The sequence below is a fragment of the Oryctolagus cuniculus genome, chromosome 8 (assembly GCF_051225735.1).
Source record: "Oryctolagus cuniculus isolate XC-2025 breed Fujian yellow rabbit chromosome 8, ASM5122573v1, whole genome shotgun sequence".
Taxonomy (NCBI): domain Eukaryota; kingdom Metazoa; phylum Chordata; class Mammalia; order Lagomorpha; family Leporidae; genus Oryctolagus; species Oryctolagus cuniculus.
The window spans coordinates 121,468,814-121,479,947 of NC_142874.1; the positions used below are offsets into that span (position 1 = coordinate 121,468,814).

Here is an 11,134-nt window from a genome sequence, read left to right on the forward strand (position 1 = left end):
TCATAAATATAGTTCTTCATTTTTTAAAATAGTTTTATCTGTTACAAAATACATCCATTGCATTTTAAAAAATATTTTCACTTTTTGGAGTAATGTTTGTTTGCTTTTTCAAATATGTGATCTTTAATTGTCTTTTAAAGTATGTTGGCTCTTTTGTGTCAGTTTTACTTCTTAATTACTAGTAACTGCCTTATATTATGTGCTCTTTTCCCTATTTAATAAAATTCACAGCTGTGCTAAGATGTGCACACAAATATACTAGTTAATTGAAAAGCTGAGGTCAGCTTTATTAGCAAAGTTGAATACAGTGCAGAGTTGAAAAGTTCCCAAAATTTTATGGAAGATACTAGTTTTGTCACTCATTTTTAAAAAGGAGTGCTATACCACAATAAAGATTTGTGAATTTCCATGTACCATACAAAATGCTAAGGAGACTCTTTTATGTTATTAAAATCAAGAAATAATTTTAACATAAATGAAATTTGCAATAAATTGAAACTATAAAAGACAAACACCTCATAACTTTGATTATAAATTTTATTTTAAATGTTTTATAGTTACACTTATATTTTTGAACTATCAAAAACAATAGAAGAAAATTTTAGTTATACAAAATATCATCTTCGATTTACAAAAAAATAAAACCTGGTGTTGAAAACCACAATCATTTAACTAAAATTATAAGAATCTGTGCATAATAAATGCATTTTATCCCACAAACATTACTTGGCTAACATTGCCTGGTGACTTTTTGCTGTTTTGAGACAGGGAATTCTAACTCAAGATTCTGTGCTTCAACACAGAACTACATACCAAAGCTCACAATGACAACACAAGATGAGGAATGTAAAAAACTAAGACTTTGAGTTCAATTAAAATTTCAGAAAAACAATGATTTACTTAAGATTTAAAAGGTAGTTGTTATCTGAAACACATTTTTTGCTATTGCTAGAAGCCCTGATCAGAAATTCTCTAATATAATATCATTTAATATCTAAAATAAATATAAATTCACTCTAATATCATTATAATATCCTCTGAACAATGCTTCCCATTTTCCATAAGGCAAACATTTTACTATATTTTATGCTTATGCTTAAATAAATAAATAATAAATAAGTGAATAAGTTACACTTGAAAATAATTTACATGAACATGAAAAAAATGTAAAGTGCTTCCATGTGCCCTCACAACATCCCTGTGAGGTAGGATGTTGGCTGATACATTTTCTCTTGGTTAGGGATAAAGGAGTAATCAAGACAGTTGGCTTGGAACTCATGGCCTGACCAACAGACCAGGGTTGCCAGTGGCAACAAATAACAATTCCAGTATTCTTAGCTAACTATGAATTTCAGCAAACTTGATTGTCCCATCATTTTCATGTGATGATTGAAACATCACACTTCTCACAAACCAATTCCTGACATTGAAGGCCAGGTATTCCCCTGGCCCTTGACCTCAGGTTTGTTCTTTGTACATTGTCCCATGCACTATCTAAGATATTCTTATCTTTAAAATTTATTTGTTGTTTGCTATAGGGTCAAATAATTTTCAGTATAAACATCTACTGGATAGTGCATGGGATAATGAAAAAGCAACTCACAGCTTTATAGAAATTCGGGTTTAACTGAGAATCCTACATTTTATCAGGCAGCCCTACGACAGATCCATGCAGTATTTAAAGCATTGAAGTAGACTTTTTTGAATGTTTTGGCGTCTTTACTGAGGAATTCTTGGATAGTATGGAGAATGCATTTTTTTATGACTCTTGCTGCTCAGCCCTGAAAAACATAAAATTTAATTTAATTTAAAATGGGAATATTAATAGTGTTCTAATACTCATATGAAAAAAGTTGAGTTCTTGAAAACATATGTTCTTGAAAATTCAATACTGTCTTAGACATTCATGTGTTCGAAATACCTTTTATTTCCAACTAGAAATAGAGAGATCAGATGAATTATTATCAAAAAACTCTTCTGAGGATGACAAGGGACTTTATTAATAATACTAGAACACAGGCACAAACCCAGACTTCTCTGAACAAACAGAAGGGTGTAGTCTCCCTAGTCAGGAGAACAACTAACTCTCCATTGCTGCTGGGTTTTGTTTTTAAATCAAAGAAACAAATATCTAGGAGCAAATATTGCCAACAATAGCAAGAAATTTGTGGGTTGACTTTTAGACTCTATGTCTCAGGAAAAACGAAAAAAAAAAGAGAAAAACTAACCTCTTCAAGAATATTTGCACAACCTTCTGCACCCACTTTTCCTTGGGGTCCAGGCAGAGTTCTCTTCCATCAACAAGTTTTACACTGAAATGAAAGGTCATTGAAATGAACATTTTACATTTCCATTCAAATCATGGGCCCTTAGTACAGTAGTAAAATCTAAGGCTAATACAAACATCATCTACTAATGATGGAAGTGATTATATGCAAATGTCTTGTAGACAAAGATTTTTGTTTTGATTTCTTTTGCTCACTACTTTATTTGCAGTACCGAGAACTGTCCTGGATACTACCACTTTCCTCAATTCTAGGTCTTTGCTAAAGCAAAAACCTAATTATTTATAAGTACTTACATGATTTCTGAATTTGCACAGTGAGGTCCACTCTCAATCACTCTCAATTCTTTGATAAATTTGGGATGGAAAGGTGTGGAGTGTGTCTTTATGCACTGGCATCGAAGCTCTGTACCAATCCGTGTCAGAACTGCAGCTGTGGGGAACAAAATCATTTAGAATTGATATCATCAACAGGTGCAATTCTGCTAGCTACCCTGTCTATAATGCCAATGAGTATTGGAGGAAGCAAATAGTCTGCAGAAAGCAACTCATATCTAGCAACTCCATTCCTAACATTGAAGTCCAGATGGTCTCTGAACCCTTGACCTCAATTGTCAGTCATTACTGTCAATATTGATTGACTTTCTACATAAAGAATCAGAGTTGTCTCCGTGCGAAGTTGACATCCCGTTGCTACTTTTTTCTTCCCCTAGATACTGCACATGCCTCTGGGATACTACATTGGTACCTATAATAGTCAAAGTAAGATTCACTAACATCCTCTCACAGTTTGCTCTTAAACAGAATTAGTAGAAATACACAAGTGGCACACAGATGAATTTCATCTTAGTAAAATCCTCAATGCTTATGAGAAAAGAAAAACTACATGTGCTATGAGTATTCTTACTTAATAGGCAGGAATCCCAAGAAGCTTCATAAATGTGCTTACCTTCACAAAGAGTCAGAGAGAGCAGGAAGGTTGCCAAGAGAGCCACAGCCAGCTTGGAGTTCATGTTTATTCAGGCGAAGTAGTTTCTTCCGGTTCCTTACTGGCTCTTGTCCTAGAAGCTTAGGAGCTCTGCTGTCTCTGAGGACTTGTGTGGAATGGAGCGCTCTTGCGGCTTTTTATACCAGAGAATATGTGCACCCTCATCCCTGCATTGTGTCAGAGGAAATTCCACAATATGCAACCGCACGCCTGGCCCTGAGGGCCAAAGATGAGTCACCAGACTCCCCTGGTTGGTTCTCTTTCTAATATTCAGAGTGATTGAAGCTTCCTAATCCTCAAAAGTAATTTAATACACAGATTATTAAGTACTCAAGTTTTCCTGAGAGATATAGTATTATCAAATATTACTTTTTATTGATAGATAACTTTATCATAGTGTCATGTAATGGAGTGGCAATTGTTAGAACACGGTTATTTTTTTTTTAATTTTTTTCGTGTCTTTGGGTGATTTATATGTACTGTAATAATAATGAAGCTAATCTATTCAATCATTCTTATTAGGGATGTAAGTTACAACGAGCTCTTTTCTAATTATCTTAGAGAGCTTCCAGGATCTGTTACTTCTCTCAAGGACTTTGTCACTAATTTTCAAAAACCTTGGTTTTCTAATGCTAGCAGAACAGAAGGAACTGAAATAGGTCACTTCCACAAACATTTACCAAGTCACTTTCTGAGTTATATGAGGGATCTTGAGATGGGTGAGATAGAGCTCGGTCTCATAAGAATAAATCTATATAAGGACTGATGATACTGCAGAGTAGACAGCTGGGGGCACAAGGACAGATTCTTCCAAAAGCAGTTCAAGCTGGGTGCTGAAGGACTGAGGGCTTCAATGAATGAGGGTGAACAGGAAGAGCGCATCTCCGTAAGGACGCTGTGCGAGATTCTCCAGTATCATGTCATGCTATGTTTATGCTCCTGGAAGTGGGCATTGAGGGTCTTTGGTTGGGATGGAAATGAGGTGTTATCTAATAGAAAGGTGAGCAGAGTATAGGATCAAACTCTGACTCAGCTACCTTTCCCTTGTGTTCTTTATCCAAGGAATTCAATATTAACTTCTAGCAAGTGAATGACGTGAGAAGCTTTACTGTGTCTTAAAAAGATGGTTCTATATGCTAGAGTCCTGGAAAGAAGTCTTTGCACAGAAAGATCTTCATTTCATTGGATAAGTAGTATGGAATTGACCTTAATATAGCAAATGTCTATCCCCATCTGGACAAGTACACAACTTATAAACAGTGCAGTTTGGTTTGACAAGTTGCTTCTTTCCCAGGAAGTACAATATAGTAGTGACATCGCCCACATAAGGGTGTGTGAAAGGTGAATGCCATTTTCAAATGCTTTACATAAATGCTAGACAGTTTCTGAGAAACTATGTTTCTTTTTTATCTTCCTCTCACCAACCTAAGGCTTGAAGAAAACTAGTGCCTGGGTCACATTGCCATTTATAGCAAAGCAAATGTTCATTTATATAATATAGTTGCTATTATTGCTTAGTATTCCAGAAATATAATTATCCATTTATTAATTTAACAGGTGTTTCTTATCTGCTAATGCCAGATGTTGTAGCAGATGTGAATACTACATAAATAGGATATAGTATCTGACTTCCATGAGTTTTCAGTCTAGTGTAGGAAATGGAAAATCGTACACAAGCAAGTAAACTACAGTGATGCATGTTATACTATAGGACGTTACAGGAAACTCTGGAAGCAAATGAACAGCATCTTCCTTACAGTTTTGATTAGATAAAGATTTTCTGAAGAAACAACTTCAAATCTATGACCTCTCTTGGTGATGGTAAGGAGTCAGAAAAGTCCAGTGGACTGCCTCGCTTGTGGAGATAAAGAAGTGCAAGGCAAGGAGACGGGAGAGGACAGGATCCATTGGGCTTCCTAAAATGGTCTAGCAGTTAGTACAAAACACATGGAGAGACAAGAAGAAAAAAATGGTACCAGGTGTGTAAAAAAAATCTTAGCTCTTAAAGAAAATTTCCAGTCTCTTTCCTTCAGGGAGGTTGGCATGCTCAGCAAAGACACATTGTCACACTGATGCATGAGGCACAACTGGTTCCATTCATCAGCACCAGGATCAATCACTAAAGCAGCGCCACTCAGACGTTCAGAGCTTGATGGGCAGACAAATACCCCTTGACTCCTCCCTGAAGGTTGCCTTCATATTTTCGATGAGTCCCACACACTCAGGCATTCATTTTCTTCTCCCCATATCTCCCTCCCTTCCTTCTCCCATGGGTCTCCTTTCATCCTGATATCATTCTTGCAGATTGAGGTTGCGACTTCCATTCAAAGTTGAGGCTCACATTTTCTGTTAGAATGGAGCATTTACATGGCAAGAAGTAACTCTTTTTTTCAAAAGTTGTATGTCTCTCACAATGTAACCTTCAATATCCTAGGGCTTTCTCCATCATCAGAGATGGGGATAGACAAAGACAATATGACTAAAGGGGCAATCCTATCTTGTCCCACTTGTACAAAGATAGCACTTTGAATCTACATGGTGAGTAGAAGGACTGAACAAGTTTAGGTAGGAATAGGAGCAAGAGTAATTGTCCTCTTCAAGAACATCATGCCTTAACACAGAGTAGAGTGGGGTGCAAAGTTCAACTGAAGTGCAGAGCTCTACATAAATATAAGTGATGTTTTGTCCCCCTCTGGAGCAGAATGCAGAGTTCATGGGACTTTGACAATTGAGTTATTTAAGTTCTCCCAGCTCTTGAGTCTCAAAAATCACTTAATGTTCAGAGAAGTGCATCCAGAGAACCCCATCATAATCACTGATCAAGGCTATCACCCAAGGCAGAGAGCTCAAGAAAGAATCAAGAACAAGGAAAGGATTTACTTTTCCACATTAATTCATAACTCTTTTTCTTCCACTAAACTCCCCCTTCAACAAAACACTGAGTGTCTCTTTACTGTATTAAACCAACTAAGCCCTCCACCCCATTTAAATAAATATGTTAGAGTCAGGATGAGCCTAACAAAGTTGTAATTATAAAGCAGATTATAGTCACAAAGCAGACTGTGGTGGGGAAAACTCAGACTTTGAAGCAGGATGAACTTGGCTTTCAGTCTTGTCCCCTGCTTACTAATGGAGAGATCTTGAATAAGCTGATGCCTATGCCCCTGCAATCTGAGACTCTTTCAGAGCTGCCTTTCCCAATCCTGGAAGTAGAGTCTCAGCTCATGTCTGGAATTGCTTCTCCCTTGAAGAAACTAGTTTCAGCTCAGCAACACTCTAGAGTACCTGAATAATAGACAAAATGCCACACATGTAGCAATGAGTTTGACTTGTGATGTTGTTAATGTTAATATTGATAAACACACCTGCCCGTTGACATTTTCATCAGTAAAGCCCAGAATTAGTATAAAGATGTGAAACCTGTAATTCTTTATTTTGTTGATATAACTCGATCTACTCCAGTAACCCAAGGATATTTCTAATCCATCTCCAAATTCAAATGTCACTAGTTATCAAGATGCAAAAACAGTCAGTAAAGTTGGTCTGTGTAGCTGAAAGTGCCCTACCTCTTATAGAAAAGGAATATTTTCCAAACTCTTCACAAGTTGGGGAAGCAAACAGTTAAAAGTATTAGTTTTGAACAAGATAGAGCCATAATAATTTAAATTTAAGGTTATTTATTGGTGTTGGGATGAGACCAACCTGTCGTTAAGCTCAGTACTATTAGCCAGAAAATCACAAGAAGTTTCTGAACTTCATTGGGTCTCAGTTATGTAGTTTCACAGTGAGAATTAGAGGAAACCCATGGATAATACCCTGAATAGTGTCTGAAACAGAGGAGAAGCTCAATACTACCTTTCTTCCCATCTAATCTATCCCTCATGTCATTTCATGGAGTGGGAGGAGGACATTTCTTTCAAAATCTTGCCACTCAAAAACTGAAGTTGTATTTACAGAATAGATCTTTGAAAGTTTATATATAACCATAGTTTCCTTCCATTACAGAAGCTTCATTTTTCTTCCAATAATTCAGTTGACATTCGTGTGTTATAAAAAGGTCTTATACTCTTGATATACAGAGAATTGTATATCCTTCCTAATTCTTCTCCCAAATCAATAGAGTTTGGAATTAGTAAGACAGTTTTTGGGGAAGAGCCAGATTGGGGAAAAGGCATTTATTATGAACTTAGGGAATCTAAATTCGCCCTGTCTTCAATTTTAAAAATAATCTAAATATGTGGCCGGTGGCGCAACTCACTAGGCTAATCCTCCACCTGTGGCACCGGTACCCCAGGTTCTAGTCCCGGTCGGGGCACCGGATTCTGTCCTGGTTGCCCCTCTTCCAGGCCAGCTCTCTGCTGTGGCCCGGGAGTGCAGTGGAGGATGGCCCAGGTCCTTGGGCCCTGCACCCACATGGGAGACCAGGAGGAAGCACCTAGCTCCTGGCTTCGAATTGGCGCAGCGTGCCAGCCGCAATGTGCCGGCCATAGAGGCCACTTGGGGGGTTAACCAATGGAAAAAGGAAGACCTTTCTCTCTCTCTCTCTCTCTCTCTCTCTCTCTCTCACTGTCTAACTCTGCCTGTCAAAAAATAAAAATAAATAATCTAAATATTTACTAGTAGTTATTTATTTTCTTTAAAAAATGAAAGGACGTATGTACCCATTTATTCTGAAAACATTTAGGCACTGTTTAGGCCAACGTTTATAATTAAAGATAGCTTTGAAATGGCAATGATTATATATTATGTTACCAAGATTTATGTCATGCAAAAGAAAGATCAAAGGAAATGAAATCACATGGCAGAAAAGAAAGTTGCTATCCTAGCTATAAATGTGGAGATTGATGCCCGTGTTTAATCATGTCTTGGGGAAAACACTCAACACATCAACAGTTAAGTCAGGTGACCAATGGAGGGGGTGGAAGGGGGAAGTTTCAAAACGCTGTATGAAAATGGCATGGTTTTTATAGTGACATTTTCTTTTCTCAGATGGTCCTTTTTATTTATTGTTTGTATAGACATGTGGTATTGTTCAAACTGAATTCAGATGAAACCCAGCAATTTGAAGAAAGTGGCATAAGAGGAAAAATAAGTCTTATGCTGTAATTCTTATAGTCTATTTCTTACTCTCATTCTTAAAACTTATGTGAGCTTTACCTTAAATGTGGCTTTCCCCACTTTGTCTTCAGGGATTATTAAAGTGTTTAAGAAAAAATTGACCCAAATCCAAATTCTTCATGGATGGATTATGCTAAACTAGTGAGCTCCCAGTCCATCTGTGTGCCTGTTTACTGACCTATGTCTCATCCCCTTTGCTGGAAATTCCATGAGGTCAGGGACCCTGCCTGCTTTATTGACACTGTGTGCCAGCTCTCATCCTGGTGCCTGAAAGTAACAGGTGCTCTGTAAACATTCCTTGAATGAAAGCACAAATTCCCCAGCTCTCATAACCTCTCCAAATAATAAAAGCATATCAACCAAAGAAAGTGAAAGGGCTTATCTTTGCTCTTGTTGTCTCTTGGGAACAATTCTTTTATTTAATGAAGTCAGAGGAATTTTTAATGTGGAAAGTACAGCTTTAGTTAATGTGCTAACTTAGCAGTGGTGGATAAATAGAACAGTAACCTGTATGGCCAGGCTGCAATCCCTTTCCTTGGTGAATTAACCATCAAACTCCTATAGGCACCTCTAGATCTGGCAGTAGAGGGAATATGGGGCAGATGGATAAGGAGAAAAATAAGGAGGGCCAGAAAACTCAAACATAAAGTACAGATGAGAACAACCTTTCATGTTCTTGTTACCTACAGGAGTGAAAACCAAATGCATCCAAAAATGTTAACACTGAGTATACCTTTCAACTGAAGAAACTTCCTTATGGAAGCTGTTAAAAGGCCGTGCCAATGGAAAAAGTGACAGGCAGGGGTGGTTAAATTTTAATTCTTCCACAGTTCCCTTTAGCTTCCCCAGATAGATATATAATCCAAGAATAAACTGTAAAATTGTTTTCACATAAAAGGAAAATAAAATTATAAAATAATCTGGTTCATATCTCAGTTTAGAGAAAAGAACCAAATATCAGAATCTCAAGATTTATGGTGAATAAAGATATAAAATTTCTTAGTCTACCTCTTCTTAATCTGATATTCCATTGTCTCAGATCTTCTCCCAGTTGATTTATTCTTTATCATTTTGTACACCAGCTCATCTAGGATATATCTTTCTGCACTGAGTCATGTTACTTATCAAAATTAAATCTCCCCTTTCAGTCCCTACACTATAAAACAGGAAATCACTACTCAAATGCTCCAGTGGAATTTTGCAACAGAGGAAATACTGTCCATCCCAAACCTACTGAGTGAATTTTTCATGCACTTCCTTTTCCCAAAGAGAGAGAAAGAAACCTGGAAATCACCACTGGCACAGTCTGCCACAGAGTTGAAGTCCAAAGCAAACCGGGAGGGGTGGGGTTGTGGAGCAGGTGGAAAATAGCACACCCAGCCACAAGACCAGGGCGATGACAGCACAGTCAAGAGACCTGAGGTGAAACAAAGCAGGTTCTAGATGGCCAAGGTTAGCAAGAGAAATTTGTTTCTGGATTGGAGTTGGACTCACTCAAGAGTAATTGTACTAACAGGAACTTATTACTAGCATGTCACTCTTTATTTTGTGTGATATTCACAACAACACTGCATTTTGGTTCTTTATTCCCACCTGACAGATGAGAGAAAGTCAGAGGTAAAGTAACTTGTAGACAGTCACCCAGCAGGTTGGAGGCAGAATTAAGCAGAGCCCAGAGAGTCTGTGCTGCCTCAGGAAGTTTTACTTCTATGTCTAGAGTGCCACAGACTGTTTCGAGCACATTTTTCTTCTTTCTCCCATATTCTCCTGCTGGAGAGGATCTGGAGGCACAGGGACCAGAGATGAGCACCATGGCTCTGTAGAAGGACTAATCCCTCCTCCTTTCAAGGAATTGGTGAGATGAGTGGATTTGCAGATGCAGTCCCTTCTGAGGGAGATTGGGATCCTGCTTTCTTATTCTCTGGAGTTTAGCGTACATGAACTGGATGGAAAGATGGAAATTGATCCCTGGCGACCTTGACCAGTTGTAGTGGGACAGGACACTCGCCCAACCTTCAGATTTACCACACATTTAAGAGAATTTGTGCTCATCACTGAACAATGGGCAAATTAAAACTCGTTTACAAAGTTCCCCTCAACTGAGAGGAGAAGGACGTGGGTTTAATGAAGAGCCTAGAGTAGGGGCCATGGGCATGGTGTGAGTAACCATCAGATTCCTTGCCTCACAACCGCAACACAGAAGTAGAAGGAAATGCTTCCTTTGTTCTTGCCAGACCCAAGTTCCTCTTCCTTGATTTCTTCATGCCTCACAGAAAAGTTGTGACAGTTTGACCCCCTTGTTGTGCAACAAGTAATGTGGTTGGAGTTGGGGGAAAATATTTTTAATAGGAAAGTAGACTTGCCTGATTTTCTCCAAAGCAAAAACACAAAACTTAGTGGCTATCACTTAAAAACACATGGAAAGAGATCTGACACCCCTCATCCCCATCTATTCAACAGACACAGGGCATCTGTATATCCCAAACAGTGTTCAAGATGCTTGTGGAAAATGTTAGTGTGGCACTCTACAACTGCCTACTTGCAAGGAGGGTCTTGGGTAGATCAGTGTTGCAGTGGGAAACAGAGAAGAGCAGATAAGGGGGAGAGGGGTGGCAAGCAGGTGATGAGTGAGCAGATTGTGCATTGGAGAAGCAAGGGAAGGGAGGCTGACACTGAGTGGAGAACCGAAGGACCTAGGAGCTGGCTCTGTGACTCTGTGGAAGAGAGTTCCAGGCCAAGGGACA

The 11,134-nt window shown here is 38.3% G+C and overlaps 1 protein-coding gene across 1 annotated transcript; it reads right to left on the reverse strand.

Annotated features, from left to right (window-relative positions):
• Positions 1-594: 594 nt before the first annotated feature.
• On the reverse strand, positions 595-3,326 carry CXCL8 (C-X-C motif chemokine ligand 8). The gene is given in 4 exon segments (NM_001082293.1): positions 595-1,781; positions 2,229-2,312; positions 2,582-2,717; positions 3,234-3,326. Coding segments are annotated over 4 exon segments (306 nt in total). The 5' UTR covers positions 3,298-3,326; the 3' UTR covers positions 595-1,759.
• Positions 3,327-11,134: the final 7,808 nt, after the last annotated feature.